Raw genomic sequence first — 18,487 nt, forward strand, 5'->3', positions numbered from 1 at the left:
GAAGCATGCTTGATTTATGTTTTATACTTACTGACTACTGAAATATAGGTTTCACTCATTCATTAGACACCAGGATGTGAGCAGCCACATTGGTACGCACCATCCCTCACGTAGGCCACTGGGATGCGCACCAATCACAGAGCTGAGCGAGTCACGTGCTTGCACGTGCGGAATTTACCGCGCGGCGTTATACATTTAATTATTGAATTAAATTCGTTGTCACGTCATATTGTCAAAATGTTGATAAAAAAAAAACACATGCATTCCTCTCAGAACGTCACCCAATAGCAGGAAAGGAACTGCCACGTAATCTTATAGAATCGTCTACACACACGCACGCACACACACCCACGAGAAATCAGCATATATCTGTATATAAAAATTAAATAGATTTGTATAGAGTGGTCTGTCAGCGGTCCCTTTCTACCTCGCGATCTGTCGGTCTCCCCGCCAGTTACCATGGCAGCCGCGGTCATCCTCTCGTCCCCTTCACGTCCCCGTTAGCTTCAAGTACGCCGACCGCCGCAGAACGCGTGACGTCATGTTTCCAGGGAGACTCGCCCGTGCGCGTGTCCGCTATATAAGCAGGGGGCGGCGTAGCGCGGACACAGACGTCGCAGCATCTTACTGGGAGGTGAGTTCGGTGAATTCTGCTACGCGCCATTCATTTCCCCCCCGACGAGACTGCGGTTGAACGCTTATTATTTCATAGCCACAAATACATGACTATGGCGTGTGTGGGAGCGGGCGAGGACTGAGAGAAGTGATGCGCTCTCGCCTTGGCCTTGTCGCGGTAATTTCGTTACGTAACCACAGAATGGCTGCGTCCGTGAAGCTCTTGGACGAACCGGCCGCCATTTGTGATGCTTTTCGTGCACCGCAGCGCTGCCTGTTCACGGAAATGACTGTGACGTGACACGGCCTGGAGCCCAAAATGGTGCATTCGATTTGCGGAAGAGGCTTGTCGTGCAGCGCCGCATGTCGTGATGGCAAGAAATTGCGAAAATTCACCGGATGCGGCATTGCAGTGTCCCGGGCAAAGAATAATAAAAAAGAGTGAAGTTACATGACATCGTACACCGTCGCTGTAACGTTCGCGGTCGCGCGTCCTGAATCCAGTTGCGTCACGTCGTTCTAGAAGGTTCGGCGGGGTACCGACGAGATGCCTGCGAGCTTTAAAGCAAATTATTTCGAATAATATTTAAAGTGAACGAGTGAGAAGTGTTGTTACATGAACTCTATAGCATGAAGGCTTTATTTGAAGCTTAAATTTCTCCTTATTCAGTACAGCCTTCGTAGAAATTCATAATTCATTAGCTTACGACAAAACGATATGGTTTACGTCATGGCGGCTTATTACCAAAGATGCTTATTAGCATGTAGGTGTCGCACAGACTTCAAATGAGCAGGAAGGCAACAAGTCGCAGGGAAACGCGATACCCTGGTGGGAGCGTTGATGAAGGTCGGGTCAGGCAGCAAGGTCACCTGGACAGGTGACAGGATATGCTGTTCAGCCACACACTCACCGACTCTATTTGCACGTCGGCATTCGCTCCGAAAGGGCTAGTAACGAAACAGACTTTTTTTTTAGCTTTTTAACATGTATTTACCATTAAAAGGCACCTGGTCGTGGGATGGTGTAGCTGGATGCAGAGCAGGCCTGTGCCTACGTGCCTTGCAGCATGTAGCTTCCTTGGGTACCACGTGCAATGGTGATGATGTAATAGCTGGTTTGGTTATGACTAGTTTTTCTATTTGATTTGTACTTGGAGTTGTCCACTCACACACAAGTGGGTCTCCTTACAGCCACATTTTCCTTTAAATACAGCTTCTAAAAAGGGCTTTTTATAGTCGTTTGTAATGTTTGCATATGACTGTATTATAATTGCACAAAAAAACATTGTACACAGGCTGGCCTCTGCAGTGTGACACAGCAGTTTGCACTGCAGGGAGATCACATGAAGGAGAACTGCAGCAGTTCCACTCCCTGGCCTGTCACTGCTGTTCATTTAACAGACATGCAGGCAGTTCCATTTCGGCAATACCGATCAATATTTGATTGGACGATTGGAATAATCGAAATGACTGATGATCAGAATGACTGGAATAATTGGAATTATTGATTATTCATGATTGGAATAATCAATCAGCATTAGGCTCAGCAGTGGGTGCAGTGGTGGCCTAGTGTAAGGTTGACGGTTCGAATCCTGAACCACAAGGTGCCACTGACCATCCCCACACGCTGCTTCCCGAGCGCCTGTCATGTCTGCCCACTTGGTTAAAGCAGAAGACACGTTTCGTTGTGTCACCATGTGCTGTGCTGCAGTATTTTACAATGACAATCAATTTGTGAATGATCTCATTTATTTGACCCAGTATGGCTACAGGAGCAAAATTATTAAAAGCTGTGGATCTCAAACCATTGACCTACCTGGGATGGTTGGCAAACATCCAGCATTGCAACCAATTATGAATGTGATATAATTTAATATCATTAACATGACATCTCAGATGCTGCACAATCAGAGTTTATGTCAGTATGATGACCAACATGAACAGAAGCAACAGAACACAGAATTAAAAGCACTTACAAGAGAACCTATAAAATTCAGTTAGTACAGTCACACTAATATTTTTGTAAATTATTGTATAATAAAAACATATCCATCCAGAAAATGTATGCATTGAGGCAATGGTATGGGAAATTAGGGAAATATTTCAGGGAAAATTATGCAACAGGTTATTTGCATGACTGAGAGTCTGTGTTTTCCAAAGGGGCATGGCAATACTGCTGGACAGGAAGCAAGAGTTTAACTCTGTGCTTTTTTGCTTTGAATCCTGCTGGTGGAAAAGTATTGGATAGTGGAGGAAGTGCCAGTAGTCAGCTGTATAGAAGTACAACTTCTAGCCTGTCATCCCTGGCATGCATCATTAAAGGCAATGGTTTCTGTACTGTCATGATCACACTGGGCATGTTACATGTCTTTCAGACATTTTTAATTTTGTATTTCCTGTGTCTAAACCATCATGGGGATGCAGCATGCGTCATATCAGAGTTAGCAAATGACCGCTGGTTGCCTGGCACTTCCTCAAAATGGCCTCCAGTTTCTAGTAAGCCATGTTGGAAGCTTAAGAAAAGAAAACACACAGTGACTCTAAGTCTGTAACCATTTCCATAGATTCCTGATTAGTCATTGTGCCTCTTTTTACTGGCAATTAAAATAGCCAGATCAGATCGGATTGACTTGTGTAGTTGCAGTAACTGCAGTCCAGTTGTGCAGTAATTAAGTACACTAGTTGCACATAGGTTGGTCTGAGGCTGGCCTGGGCGTTTTTGCACAGTGTTTTGTTGTCTGCCTAAATACCTAATAGGAGTCGTCATTTTGTGGTCATGAGTCTTAGATTTGTGCTTTACTTTCTGTTAACAGTGCATCTTTCCTGGGACGCTGGGAAGTGGAATATTTAAACAGGTAATGATACTGGGTTACAGAAAGAAGTGAAAGCCAATACTGTCACACAGAGTCGAGTGGAAAAAGCATTAGTGCTGTGGGTGAGTCAGTGTTTGAGCTGAATATAAAACCGTGAAAGAGAATGTGTACACATGCATCCTAAGGGGGTTTGGCCTGTCCAGTTAATTCCATCACTGTTAATTGATTATCACAGACGTTTGTTGTCTGATGCCCGCTAGGATGGAGTTCATCTGAGGCAGCCTGCCAGTCTAGTGGCAGTGCATTCTGGGGCCCTTTGAAAGGACTTCATAGCAAGAGATTAGGATTACATCAATAGGTTTGGTACAGTGCAGTGGCTCTTCCACATGCTTTCATACACACACACACACACACACACACACACAGGCTCAGATTAAGAGATTATCAGTGTCATTGGTTTCCTGGGCCATCCTCAATGTCCTTCAACAGGACACAAGCACCTGACTTGGAGCAACACCTGATCTGCTGTATTGCGCTTGCCAACATTTTCTGACTTTTGGAAGCCCTTTGTTTTGTGGACACAGCAGTCCCTTTGTGCACTGTTTGAGGTAATTTCGCTGCACTATGCTTGTAGCCGCTTACTGGATGTAACATTTTCTGTTTAGCCTTTCAAAAATTCGATGAGAAATCTTTGCTATATTTATGTCATCAGTATTCAGCACTGATAATCAGAGAACCATTTATAATATGCATGGCAGTTGATTGAATTGTTTCTGTTGAGCCATTTGGTTGACAAGGCGGAAAGCCTTGGGGTAGCTTTTCCCATCGTCTTTGTCAGACGGTTCTATTGGTGCACTGAAGTGGAGCAAATCTAACTGTTCTTGTATAAGAATGAAATTGTTCTGATATCGCCTTAGTCATCCTCAGTACTTGTAAATGATTTGAACACCACTTAATCCGACAATTAGGAACGTTCTGCCAGTTGTGGGCTGCTGAAATCCAGTATTGCGAGCTAAAAGGGAAATTGAAATGGATTTTTTTTTTTATTCAGTGTTTTGTTCATTTCGATTCAGCCTCATGTTACCCTGTACTGGTTTCCCACACCAGTAATAGTTGGGACAGACTGAAAAAATCAATTGTGTCAACTGGAAAACCTAGTTTCCTTTTTAGTTTTTTCTTTGTGACCTGGATACATAAATACATATATTTTAAGAGTAAATGGTCCTCTCTTGCAGTCTTGCTCATCCGCTGAAACATGCTGTACAGCAGTATCAGTGCTTAACCAGGACTTCAGATACCTTGTGCATGGAAGACATTTAATAGATATTTTTTGTAATCTAGTTACTTCACTTCAGACTGTAAATTTGATCCTGCAACTATTTTGAAGTGTATTTTGCAGAGTGGCGGATATGTTTCCTGTGGCCTTGCTGGATGCATTCCTTCTTCCTCTGCCAGCAGCCCCCTCTTCCTTATAAGGAATGGGATTGCATATTTGAATTTGATCCAGCACAGGCCACAGCTCCATGTTGGTGATGTAAATCCACATTCTGAAAATCAAATGTCAAAAAAATTGTGCACTGTCATGCTTTCATGAAATTCCTTAATTTATCATAAACTCCATGCCAATCTGCACAATTTTGCAAGCATGTATTTGCACATACGCGTATGTTTATAAAATTCCATAAATATTTTAAAGCATGGCTTTATTACATGGCAAACAAGAAACAATTATGGATCAAAAAGTCACCAAAATATCAGAATTAGTTTTAGAAAAGCAACAGTGTGTAGAGACGAGTGATGGGTGGGTTTGCTATGCAGGTTCAAACTCGTCTAAACTGTGGGTTCTGTGTTTTTCACTGGCTGTTGCGTAGCTTTGTGTGTGCACAATGGGAGAGGACTTCATGCCAAGTGCATAAAATGTCCGGCCTCCATGTGTTTCAGACTTTCAGACTCCCTGCACAGCATTTTAAATAGATATTAGAACAATGGCACCCAGAGCCCAGGCACATTTAACACTTTCAATTCAACATTCAACTCTAGTTTTCGCTAGCAGCCATTTACAGCAGTGATTAAATGTTATAGTCTTGTATGAATATATGAAGAATGAATATATGAAATATATGAAGAATCTGAAACTATCAGTGCAAAAACATTTTTATCTTTTTTTTCTTTCATTTCAGTGTGACCACCAAAACCTACTCACTTGCAATAATGTCAGACCTCTGCGTTGGAATCAATGGGTACGTTCTAGTGTGGGCATGAGTGGAATTTCACAGTCAGCTGAGGCCTCATGGCAGAAAATGAAATGTGAAAGGGCCTACTAAATAATGAACCTGACACCATTCAGATTAATTCCGACAGATAATATGTCAAACACAATTTTTTTGTCTGTTACATTAGTAATTAATAAGGTAAATTCACTATGGATCATAATCCAATAGACTGACTACCAAAAATAAAATGAGTGAGCCAATACAACAGTTAAAAGAATCATGAACTCTGCCCTTTGTACAGATTTGGCCGTATTGGCCGCCTGGTCCTGAGGGCCTGTCTTCAGAAAGGAATCAGAGTCACTGCCATCAATGACCCATTCATTGACTTGCAGTATATGGTGAGTTTCATCTTACATCAGTTATGCCTCATGCAAACAATTTCTTTTAACATTTTTAGTTAAATTTGAAGATACATGAAATTGCTTAATTATTCTGGAAACTGGAAATAGCTTAATAATGTTTTAAAAATCCCCTCGATTCACAGGTTTACATGTTCAAGTATGACTCCACCCATGGACGTTACAATGGTGAGGTGCGCCAGGAGGATGGCAAGCTGATTGTTGATGACCAAGCCATCTCTGTATTCCAGTGGTGAGTTTAAGTTGCATTTTAGCCTGTAAATGATTGCAGGTCTGTGATCAGACTTTGCGGGATTTGATGCAATGAAAAGAGATCAATCTATAGCATCACATACTGATTAACTTTATATATTGTGTTAGTCCATAGAGGGACAGAGCCACTGGAATGCAGAAGCAGCTCCCCGTAAATAATATTATAATCCCCTATTCTTTTTCTCCTTCTCTCTCTGTCCTTTCTTTTCTTAGTATGAAGCCTGCTGAGATCCCATGGGGTAGTGCTGGTGCAGCATACGTTGTGGAGTCCACTGGCGTCTTCCTGAGCATCGATAAGGCCTCTGTGAGTAAAACGTGAACTAATCTATATAATCTATTAACTTCTCTGCCACATTCTGATTTAAACATATAAGAACACCAACGTACAGAAGCCTTAAAATCAGGTGGGAACTAGACTGATGCAGATTTTTTTTTTATATCTAGTCTCACCTGGAGGGAGGTGCCAAGCGAGTTGTGGTGTCTGCCCCATCTCCTGATGCTCCCATGTTTGTGATGGGAGTCAACCATGACAAATATGACCCCTCAAGTATGACCATTGTCAGGTGAGCCCCAGAACAGCATGTTGAAATTTAATTGGATGGAATAGTATTGCTCAAACAGGTAATGTATTTCCTGGCAACTTTTTGTACTGGTTGCACAGCACAAAAGTTAGGTGCACCGAATGTTTTTCATTTTAAATTGCTGTCCAATATTGGCAATATTGACTTGAAAATGATTAACTAACAAAGTTTTTTATTTGAAGCATAATTCTACAAGAATTGTAATTAAAAGTGCAAGTGTTTTAAGGGCTTGAACTTGATTATCATCTTGGCCTGATCTGTTTGATGCTGCCTGTTGCTGAAAGGCATCAGGGAGAGGGGAAACTTGGCCAGTACATTTATCATTGCATGTAATGGGTTTTATAGATGCATTATGCTTTTTCAGTGTTTGTACAGGAATATCTGGACCATGGCCAATCAGAGACGGGGGCCGCCATTTACGATCTCTGATTGGTTTAGAATACGACATGGTTTAGAATATGTGTCTGTTGCTCGAACAACATGACAGTTTAAATTGGTCGCCCTCTAGAATTTATGCATTATATTCATGATTTTAGATGTTCGATGTAAGAAATGTTTCAAAAATGGGTTTCACCTGCAAATTATGAATGGTTATGCATGTATGTACATAGATCATTAAGCACATGTTTGAGTGTCTTCTTTTTAACTCACAGCAATGCATCCTGCACCACCAACTGCCTAGCTCCTTTGGCCAAGGTGATTCATGACAACTTTGGCATCGAGGAGGCCCTCATGGTAAATAAATGTGTGCTTTGCTGTCGTTTTGTGAGATTGGAACGTGCTTTGATGTTGTGCTGACGTTTCTGCTCTTCATTGCTATTCCCGCGTCTCACAGACCACAGTCCATGCATACACTGCTACCCAGAAGACAGTTGATGGCCCATCTGCCAAGGCATGGCGTGATGGGCGTGGTGCACACCAGAACATCATTCCTGCTTCCACTGGAGCTGCCAAGGCTGTCGGGAAGGTCATTCCTGAGCTCAATGGGTCAGTCTGGAACATCATAGTGTGTCTTCTTATTTATTAAAAACACCACATGTTCCTAAGTCTCATTAATCAGTTTCTCCTCCTCCGATTAATATTTGCAGGAAGCTGACCGGTATGGCTTTCCGTGTGCCAGTTGCTGACGTCTCTGTGGTGGATCTAACGTGCCGTCTGTCCAGGCCAGCCAGCTATGCTAACATCAAAGAGTCCGTCAAGAAGGCCGCCCATGGCCCCCTGAAAGGAATTCTGGGATACACAGAGGACTCAGTAAGTTATTAAGAAGCAATCTGCCATGACAGTGGACAGAGGACCCCTGACAAACTGACAGGGCACACTAAGGACAGTGTTTTACAGAGAATTCACATAAATTCAGATAAATCATTTATACATTTTTAAAACGTCTGTGTGTTTTTTAGGTTGTTTCCTCTGACTTTATTGGTGACACCCACTCCTCCATCTTTGATGCTGGTGCTGGAATTTCCCTAAATGACAACTTTGTCAAACTTATTTCCTGGTAAGTCCCATGACAACCTTTTATTTCTTCTACTAGCCTAGTTTGTCATTCACTGTTGTCAAAAAAAGCTAACGTGTTTTCTTACTTGTTTCCTTCTGCAAGGTATGACAACGAGTTTGGGTACAGCCATCGCGTGGCTGACCTGCTGCTGTACATGCATTCCAAGGAGTAACCTGCTAAATAGCAAAGAGGCTGTGACGGGACCACCGAACCTTCTTTTACATGCACTCACTCCATAGCCATAGTGACACTCCCTAATACCCCTCCCTTCACTCTACAAGACAGAATAGTCTCTGTAGCAGTCTGTGTGCGAGTGTTAGTTTTTCTGTTAAGAAAGTCCCACTTGGAGGCTGGTTTTCAGTATTTGTGTCTGTGTCACCCCCCCAGCATTGCTGTTGATGTTTCCATATTGGTTGTTACCATGTTATATTGGTGTTTGAGAATTAAAGTTTAAAAGCGTGGAGGTGGTGATGACATGCGGTTGAAAAGGAAATCTGAAATAAACATAAAAAAATACATCTGTGTGTTATTGTCAGCTTTCTCTTGCACATTTCAGAAATACCATGCACTGTACCACACAGTAACTAGTTTCTGTTGGTGTACTGTATTTAATACATAAACCTTTAATATATATGAAGAATGTTGTAATGTGAATTGAACAACTGCTTTAATTGAACAACAACTTTACAACGATAATTGAACTTTGAGTCCAGTGATTTCTGATGTTAAAACATTCATCTTTCTAAAAAAGTGAGTATTTTGTACTTTAGTATTAAGTAGAGGACAAAAGTACTGAAAAAATGTTTGAGTAAAAGTAAAAAATTACTTGATTTAGAAATTACTTTAGTTACTATTAATTACTTGATGTAAAAAGGACAACTAATGAATCCAATACAGCACTAGTTGTTTTTATTCTACTTTTAGGCTACCATACAGGCCAAAAGCTTGGACACCTTATCATTGGTAGATTCTCACTGAAGGCATCAATACTATGAACGAACACACGTGGAGTTATGTACTTAACAAAAAGTGGAGACCTGGCCTCCACAGTCACCGGACCTGAACCCAATCAAGATGGTTTGGGGTGAGCTGGACCGCAGAGTGAAGGCAAAGGGGCCAACAAGTGCTAAACACCTCTGGGAACTCCTTCAAGACTGTTGGAAAAGCATTTCAGGTGACGACCTCTTGAAGCTCATCGAGAGAATGCCAAGAGTGTGCAAAGCAGTAATCAGAGTAAAGGGTGGCTATTTTGAAGAAACTAGAATATAAAACATGTTTTCAGTTATTTGTTAAGTAGATAACAAGTACAAATGCGTTTAATTCATAGTTTTGATGCCTTCAGTGAGAATCTACCAATGCAAATGGTCATGAAAATAAAGAAAACACATCGAATGAGAAGGTGTGTACAAACTTTTGGCCTGTACTGTATGCTCAGACGAGCCCACAAAATATTTTCAAGCACAGTTGGCCACAAAAGTACCAGATTCTGAATTGTATGGTCCAACTCAAACATTACAATAAAAAAGATGAAATAAAGCCAAAATTGAAAGTATCCAAAACAAACTGATAAAAGAAACAATCCTTATTAGCAAACTGTGCTTTTTGTTCTTTCTATTGCAAACATTGGTCTTTACTGACCAATGAGCACAATGACTACTGATATAAGAAATGAAATAAAGCGTCCTGCCCCACAGAATACTAAGGCATTGGACTCTAAAGCTCTTGTTCTAGGCTGGTAGTAGCCTAGTAGGTAACACACTCGCCTATGAACCAGAAGACCCAGGTTCAAATCCCACTTACTACCATTGTTTCCCTGAGCAAGGGACTTAACCCTGAGTGTCTCCAGGGGGGGACTGTCCCTGTCACTACTGATTGTAAGTCGCTCTGGATAAGGGCGTACGATAAATGCCATAAATGTAAATATAAATGTTCAGTTTGAGTAATGTAATGTATGGAGTACACAGGCACAAAGCACACACAGTGCATCGTCTCGCTTCATTTGTGCCAATTAACGTGCGATTACTATTTCCCAGATCGTCTAGGCGCCTGTCACGTCGTGCGCCGTGCCTCGTGTGCGGACGCTCCGCGACGCAAGGTGGCAGCACTGCCCGCAGGCGCCCGCCGCTCGCCGTCCGGTGACGTCGTCTCCGGCGGGCGGCGCTTCTTCGCGGCCTCGCCTCAGCACCGCCGTTCGGCCCGCAGGTTCTCGGCGACGATTCAGCCGCGGCGTCAACGACCGTCACGGTACGAGAGGACCGGTGCGTCGGTGCCGTCAGCCGTTTCTCGGTGAGCCCAGGAGCACGACAGCAGCAGACAGGAGGCGTCTGTGAAATTGCATGTATTCTCATTAGAGGAAAACCATGTGGCTCGTGTGTATATATAAATATATATATATATATATATTTTTTTTAAATCAGATTCTTTCTTTGGCAGAAGGACATGACGCTCTTTCATTTCGGAAACTGCTTTGCTTTGGCATATTTTCCCTACTTCATAACCTACAAGTGCAGTGGGTTGTGAGTATCTTCTCGCTGTTATGTTCTTGTCATTGGTTTTCTTTTGTACAGGCAGATTTAAATCCTCTTAAACGGCCCCCATCTACACCCCCCGTTTTGTTGAGGCTTTTAGCGACGTGTAAAGTTAATCCACGCTGACCGCTCTGCTTCTGGAATTCAGAAGTAATTCTGCATATGATCATTTCGTTAATTTCATCGACAGGTCAGAATACAATGCTTTTTGGAGGTGTGTCCAGGCAGGAGCAACCTATCTTTTTGTGCAGCTCTGTAAAGTGAGAGACCTAATTTTTCATGCGACTTTGAATACATTGTCACAGGGCATCTATGAAAAGTATTTTGTATAAATGTCGTTTCCTTTCCAGATGCTATTCCTTGCCACATTCTTCCCTACGTGGGAAGGGGGAGCAGGTGTATACGACTTTGTTGGGGTAAAAAAAAAAATCTTTCAATGTCCCTGAATAAATCATATTCAATTCTGTTTGAGATTCCTTAACTCAGAATGGTGCTGATTATTGCAGGAGTTCATGAAGGCAACAGTAGATCTTGCTGACCTGCTGGGCCTTCATCTCGTCATGTCCAGAAATGCAGGGAAAGGGGAGTACAAGATCATGGTTGCTGCCATGGGTTGGGCTACTGCAGAGTTAATCATGTCAAGGTAACCACACATACAGATAATAACACACATAAATGTGTAAATTAAATGGCTGATTGCAGCAACGTGCCATATTTATTTAACAATTAACACTGGGTGGTAGTAGCCTAGTGGGTAGGTCACTCGCCTAAGAACCAGAAGACCCAGGTTCAAATCCCACTTGTGTCCCTGAGCAAGACACTTAACCCGGAGTTGCTCCAGGGGGGGACTGTCCCTGTAACTGCTGATTGTAAGTCGCTCTGGATAAGGGCGTCTGATAAATGCTGTAAATGTAAATGTAACATATTTTAACTCAGGGAAACAGGATTCATTTGCACAGATTTAAACTGTATAAACTGTTATATATTCTTTCCAGATGCACTGTAGGGTGTGGATATAAGTTTAAAAGGCTAATTGTTGCTTTGCTGCTTTCAAAACAGGTGTATCCCATTGTGGGTGGGTGCACGAGGAATTGAGTTTGATTGGAAGTATATTCAAATGAGCTTTGACTCCAACATCAGCTTGGTAAGTCTGAGTTTCTGTGGGTTGGAAGGACATGACGCACCAGAACACGAAAAAAAACTAGTTAAATCCACACAGAGATGTACAGTTGAGGTGAAATTTTTTTGAAAATGACAAGTATTGGTTGCTGCTTCAGTTATGATGGAAATTTGCATATACTTCAGACTTATGATGAGTTATGAAATGGATTTCCACAATCATTTTGGCCCTGCCGAGATTTTTTCAGTAATCTTGTTCTCAACGCAGATGAGAGAGTTGACTAAGGATGGAGGTCATGCTGATAGAGTTATAATAGAAGACTGCATGCTTTAAAACAAGACTGATGCTTTTGGGCTCTAGAGTGCAGTCATCATTGTGTTGAGTAAAAAGGGCTAAGGATATTGGATACTGCTGCTACTAAGGTTGCGGCTCAATAAACCATTCATCAGATCATCAAGAACTGTTAAGGAAAGAGGTTCAGTTGTTGTGAAGACGGCTCCAGGATGCCCAAGAAAGTCCAGCAAGACCATCTCTTGGAAGATGATTCAGCTGTAGTCCAATTTCGGTTGGAAATTATACTCAATACACCATAGAAACATCTGACAAAAAGATCTAAAAACACTGAAGCAGCGAACTAATCTGACTACCAGTAGTTGTCATTTTCAAAACTTTTGGCCACATCCCTGTTTCTGAATCAAATGGCAATGTAGCGTAGCTCTCACCATCTTGTTTGAAATTGTTATTCTACTTGATCTAATTTGGATAATTGATTAATCTCTTGTATTATTGCTATGATCCTTGTATTTTAGATATGTCTATATTATATGTTCTTGTTTTATAGTTTGAGCGACACCATTGACCGGAATCAAATTCCTTGTATGTGTTTGCTCACATAGTTGGCCAGTAAACCCAATTCTAATTCTGTATGTGTTCTTGGTATGTTCAGGTGCATTACATAGCCATGGCTGCAGTGGTGTGGATGTTTACACGGTACGACCTTCCAAAGAGCTTCCGTCTGCCTGTGACTGTGCTTCTTGGCCTCTGTGTGTACAAGTCCTTTCTCATGGAGTGAGTAGAACATATTGCATGATGAGGTTTTTATAATATAATATAATAGGATAAAAATACTGTGATTTGAAGAATGCTGACACAAGGTTGTACCCTTCTTGACCTCAAGAGGGCATTCTAAGTTCTTTAATGCCTGTCAGGTAAATTTGACATTTAGGACAAAATCTGTCTTAATTTTAATTAGTAGTGGTGCTGGACTGCTACCGTTGATTTTAGCCAGGCTTATATTTGTGGAATATGGCAGATGCCCTCATCCATAGCATGCTTACAGGTTACCATAAGTGAAGTAATCAGTTCTGGCTTACTAGAACCCCAACTATGAATACAATCATTTTATTCACTCTGTTGTAATTTTTGTAATGTATGTCAGACTATAAGAAAGTTACAAGTTAGTCTAAGTATTCTCTAAATATGAAGGTCTTATTCTGCCATTTGAAAATACTCTGTGCTGTTCTGATCTCTAGAGGTCACACCTAGGGTTATAACTAGGGTTATACATATGTTATTAGCAGAGAGTTACATTTACGCTGTTACATTTACTTATATGACATTTTGAGAAAAATGTACTGCTGAAGGCCCTTTCAGGCTTTACACCTACAGGCTTTAGTGTGCTTTATTTAACTCCCCTTCATTTCTCCCCTCCGCGTGGTCTGGTTTTGTCTGGTGTGAATACCGTAATCGTATTTGAGTACACACCAAATCAACTGCTCCGGGACTCACAAGAACAAGAAAGAAGAAAGTGAAACGAGCGTCATTGTGATAAACTGCAGCACAGCACACTGTGACAACAAAATGTGTCTTCTGCTTTTAACAATCACCCTTGGTGAGCAGTGGGCAGCCATGAAAGGCGCCCGGGAGCAGTGTGTGGGGACGGTGCTTTGCTCAGTGGCACCTTGTTGGTTCGGGATTAGAACCGGCAACCTTCTGATTTTGGGGCCACTTCCTTAACTGCTAGACTACCACTGCCCCAATTTTTGAGGAAAATGATACAATGTTCAAAACTCACCGACTGATTTGGACCAAAGCAAACAAACTAAGGTGTGAAAGCTCCCTAAGTGTTAGGTTTACAAGGCAATTATTTTTACATTTAGTTGAGTACATTTGTGACTCTCTACTCTTACTTGACTCACTCAACTTTATAAAAACCATTTATATGCTTTTATTTTTGCGAGAGAGATGCCAACAGTAGATTTATCATGTCACATGATTATTGTTAATGTGAACCATTCAGATGTAGCATAAATAATCATATGACACCGTTTGAATAATTAGACGTTGTCAAATGACCACACACAAACCATATCGGCATAGTGGCACAAATATAATCGCATAGCACAGATACGGAATGAAAAATGGCAGATACGACTGTCTCCACTATTAAAACCAAAGGTTACAGAAAGCATACAGAATCCCAGCCTTTTATATAGACCCTTTCAGCATTTTTAAACATTTTGTTAAATGGTGCCATAAGCTAAGAGGACCACTATACATTTTCTGTAAAGGAAAAAAAAAAATGTATTTAAAATATCTATGGTAATATATAATTAGCACATATAAGATTGTTTGTACACTCAGATTTGGTTCATTAATAAGTTACTTTAATAAAATTTTATTATTATTTTTTTTAGGAAATACCAGAATTAGCACATTTATTTTTTTCGGTCTGAAAACAGTTTTACTGCAGGCTTATTCATTTTTAACAAGCACTGATTGTCTGATACAGTCGTTAAATTTTGTGTGATCTTTTGTTCTTTTTCCCCACACACACACACACACACACACACATATATGTATGTATGTATATGCACACACACTTAAATTCTGTCTTTATTCTCCTTCTTTACAGATTATTTGTGCACATATTTCTCCTGGGCAGCTGGACAGCTCTTCTTGTGAAAGCGGTGACCACTGGTGCCATCTCCCTCTGTTCACTGTTCCTCTTCATCACTCTTGTTCACAGTAACTGAAGTGAGCAAGTGAAGAGTAATCCATTCTGGTTATTCATACATTGACTTTTTATATAATAAACTCTATTCCACTGTGTTTAATATCCCTTCTGGTGTGTGATTTGTCAGACATGGAACTGTAAAAATGTAGTTACTTGTGCAACTATTGAGTGTGTTTTTAATCTAAGAAACAGTAGTTCTGGTAAATGAGTCAGAACAGGCACAAGATGCAGTTAGCAGGAAGCTTTAACAGAATATATATTATGAATAAATTTAGATTTCATAACAGCGTGCTTTTTTTAAAAGATGATTGTGCTTTTTCTGACCAATGTGTTAATGGAAGATAAATTTATAAGCTGATAAAATGGTCCATCCAAATCACCTTACCTGAATCCTACAGAAAATCTACGGAAAGAACTAAAGCTCAGAATTCGAGGGGCATATGGATCCTTCGCAATTTGAAAACTGAAAAGCTGACACACTCCAGCCATATGAGATCTAGCATCATCTTGCATTAGGAGGAACCCAGGGCCAACCACACCAGCATATGGTCTCACAAGGGACTTGAGGATCTCAGCTCGGTACTTAATGGCAGTCAGGTTACGTCTGTCGAGCACATGGAGGGCTGCGCAGCCCCACAAAGAATTGCCACCTCACACCATTACTGACCCACTACCAAACCAGTCATGCTGGAGGATGTTGCAGGCAGCAGAACGTTCTCCACGGCATCTCCAGACTGTGTGAACCTGCTTTCATCTGTGAAGAGCACTGGGCGCCAGTGGCAAATTTGCCAATCTTGATGTTCTCTGGCAAATGCCAAAAGTGCTGCATGGTGTTGGGCTGAAGGCACAACCCCCACGTGGACATCAGGCCCTCATTCCACCCTCATTGAGTCTTTTTGTGACTGAGCAGACACATGCACATTTGTGGCTTGCTGGAGGCCTCTTGTAGTGCTCCCCCTATTCTTCCTTGCATAAATGCAGAGGTTAGCAGTCCTTCTGCTGGGTTGTTGCCCTCCACATTTACAGCATTTATCAGATGCCCTTATCCAGAGCGACTTACAATCAGTAGTTACAGGGACAGTCTCCCTGGAGCAACTTAGGGTTAAGTGTCTTGCTCAGGGACACAATGGTAGTAAGTGGGATTCGAATCCGGGTCTTCTGGTTCATAGGCGAGTGTGTTACCCACTAGGCTACTACCACCCTGCTCAAAAAAAAATTAAAGGGAACAGTTAAACAACACAATGTGACTGCTTTGGAGTTACATTGTGAGTTACATTACATTTTGGAGTTACATTTTGAGCAGGGTGGTAGTAGCCTAGTGGGTAATGTCACCTGATGTACTGGCCTGTCTCCTGGTAGCTCTTTCGTGCTCTGGACACTACTCTGACAGACACAGAAAACCTTCTTGCCACAGCTCGTACTGATGTGCCACTTGTGCCGACTTTTTATGTCTTTAACATAACATGTGTAACAGGTAGGGTGAAGGTGTGCAAATGAGTGAAAGTCAATGTATATATATATATGTATACTAATAGAAACAAGAGTGTCTCTACTGTATTTAATGCGCTACATGGTGGTGGATTTGCCGGTGTAGGGTTGTTGAAAAAAAAGTTTAAAACACAAAAACAAACTCGGTCGGAGCAGTCGCGACGGCAGCCGACCTCACCAGTGCCATGCTACCACTAGAGTGAAAGCACCACCAGCATTCCAAAATGAGCAACCCATCAGCCAGAAAGCAAAGGAACTGAGAAGTGGTCTGTGGCCACCATGGGGAGGTGCAGAACCGCGCCTTTATTGGGGATGTCTTGCTAATTGCCTATAATTTCCACCTGTTGTATCTTCCATTTGGACAACAGCATGTGAAATTGATTGTCAATTACTGTTGCTTGATTTCACAGAAGTGTGACTGCTTTGGAGTTACATTGTGTTGTTTAAGTGTTCCCTTTATTTTTTTTTGAGCAGTGTATATACTATACAGATTGTGGTTTGGTAAAGATGAATTGAATCAGGTGCAGTGTAGTGTACAAATTGTGTCTGAGAATTAAACATTAAACGTGAAGATATAGTGATCATTTAATGCACTTAAAAAGGATATCTGCAATAAATGTTAATAATAATACTCGTATTTCTTCATTTTGACTTTCATTTACACAGTTCAGAAACACCAGAGCACCCCATTTTAATGTATATTTGTCAAAAACAACATGTCCTTATGTAACCATTACAACAATCAAACTATCAAACTATCAAAACATTATTGTACTCTGACTATCATGCCAGTGAGAGAGCATGAGGTGCAGATGCTTGACATTGTGTTTCAACATCAAAAAATCACTAACACTTAACACAATAACATCTCAGTGAATGTCAGATTTACCACTGTGGAGCAGGCTAGCAATAACTGCATATTTAAATCATCAGCACATGGTCTTGCTGATCAACCTGCGCTGACATATATTTGTGTAGAGGATGTAAAGAGGTGAGAGCACAAGAAGCTGCAATTAACTCTCACTTTTTGTAAAAAGGATCAAATCAACCAGACAATCTGTTCTAGCAGCCTTCTGGTTAAGGCTGGTTAAGGGGCAGTGGTGGCCTAGAGGTTGAGGAAGCGGCCCCGAAATCTCCCTGGGTGCCTGCCACGGCTGCCAACTGCTCACCAAGGGTGATTGGCTAAAAGCAGAGGACACATTTTGTTGTGTGCAGGCGTGCTGTGTTGCTGTGTATCACAATAACAATCACTTTACTTTCAATTCACTTCACTTACAACATATGACGTGGGACTGTGTTCAAAGCATAGGAAAGTCAACAAATAAAAGTCTGAAATGGGCACTATAAACAGTAAAACAAAGTGATTGTGGCATCCTCCACCCACCTGTTGGTCTACATAAGTAAGCTGCATGGGGTGGAGTAAATGCTCTGTTTTCCTCAATATTTCAGACCTATATAAATTGTACCTATAAAAATGTTTTTTGCAATTGATGAGAGCCTCTGCTCTAAAATTGTTAAGGCCGTAGGATTTGGTTAAATAGACTACCACAGCAACCTTCCAGACTTTAGGCATGCGTTGCGCTTCTTTATAATGGTAGGTAGGTGATATGCCAATATCAGGGATGAGACACAGGTGTTCACTTTACTTTACTTTACTTTACTTTATTTAGCAGACGCTTTTATCCAAAGTGATGTTCAACATCGTGAAAATAACATTTAATAACAGGAATGAAAATACACAACAGAAAAGATAAAGGACAAGATCAGATTCTGGTGAGCACAAAACACACACGCTCAACCATCACTAAGGTGCAACAGATGAGTGTGGGCACGCCCCTACTCTTATAGGGCACTAATCATTCTGAGGGTCTGTGCAAAGTTAAGTTTGTGGCAACAAATATTGTCTGGACCACATCTCTTGCTCACTCTTATTTAGAGGAATAT

At 41.4% G+C, this 18,487-nt stretch overlaps 2 protein-coding genes and 1 long non-coding RNA gene across 7 annotated transcripts in view; 2 read left to right on the forward strand and 1 right to left on the reverse strand.

Annotated features, from left to right (window-relative positions):
- The window catches only part of LOC114789809 (uncharacterized), a 27,083-nt gene extending 26,539 nt beyond the window's left edge, over window positions 1–544 (reverse strand). The window contains exon 1 of the long non-coding RNA XR_003749731.1: window positions 428–544. This is a non-coding gene — a long non-coding RNA (uncharacterized LOC114789809). The remainder of the gene's footprint in view (window positions 1–427) is intronic.
- Window positions 539–8,909, forward strand: gapdhs (glyceraldehyde-3-phosphate dehydrogenase, spermatogenic). Of its 4 annotated transcripts, XM_028979206.1 has the most exons (12): window positions 592–634; window positions 3,429–3,470; window positions 5,609–5,668; window positions 5,943–6,039; window positions 6,186–6,292; window positions 6,526–6,616; window positions 6,757–6,875; window positions 7,547–7,628; window positions 7,729–7,880; window positions 7,982–8,144; window positions 8,294–8,391; window positions 8,494–8,909. In XM_028979206.1, the coding sequence occupies exons 3-12, from the start codon at window positions 5,640–5,642 to the stop codon at window positions 8,561–8,563; spliced, it is 1,008 nt and encodes a 335-aa protein (XP_028835039.1). In that variant the 5' UTR covers window positions 592–634; window positions 3,429–3,470; window positions 5,609–5,639; the 3' UTR covers window positions 8,564–8,909. The 4 variants fall into 4 exon arrangements, with proteins under 4 accessions (XP_028835038.1, XP_028835039.1, XP_028835041.1 ...); XM_028979205.1 differs by lacking the exon at window positions 3,429–3,470 and having other exon boundaries at window positions 539–634; XM_028979208.1 differs by lacking the exons at window positions 592–634; window positions 3,429–3,470 and adding an exon at window positions 3,526–3,550.
- A 1,611-nt stretch (window positions 8,910–10,520) lies between these two features.
- On the forward strand, window positions 10,521–15,157 carry tmem147 (transmembrane protein 147). Of its 2 annotated transcripts, none has more exons than XM_028980766.1 (8): window positions 10,521–10,677; window positions 10,825–10,907; window positions 11,110–11,179; window positions 11,270–11,335; window positions 11,426–11,562; window positions 11,979–12,063; window positions 12,986–13,107; window positions 14,954–15,157. In XM_028980766.1, the coding sequence occupies exons 2-8, from the start codon at window positions 10,831–10,833 to the stop codon at window positions 15,072–15,074; spliced, it is 678 nt and encodes a 225-aa protein (XP_028836599.1). In that variant the 5' UTR covers window positions 10,521–10,677; window positions 10,825–10,830; the 3' UTR covers window positions 15,075–15,157. The 2 variants fall into 2 exon arrangements, with proteins under 2 accessions (XP_028836599.1, XP_028836600.1); XM_028980767.1 differs by having other exon boundaries at window positions 10,828–10,907.
- Window positions 15,158–18,487: the final 3,330 nt, after the last annotated feature.

This window comes from Denticeps clupeoides, chromosome 5 (genome assembly GCF_900700375.1).
Source record: "Denticeps clupeoides chromosome 5, fDenClu1.1, whole genome shotgun sequence".
NCBI lineage: Eukaryota > Metazoa > Chordata > Actinopteri > Clupeiformes > Denticipitidae > Denticeps > Denticeps clupeoides.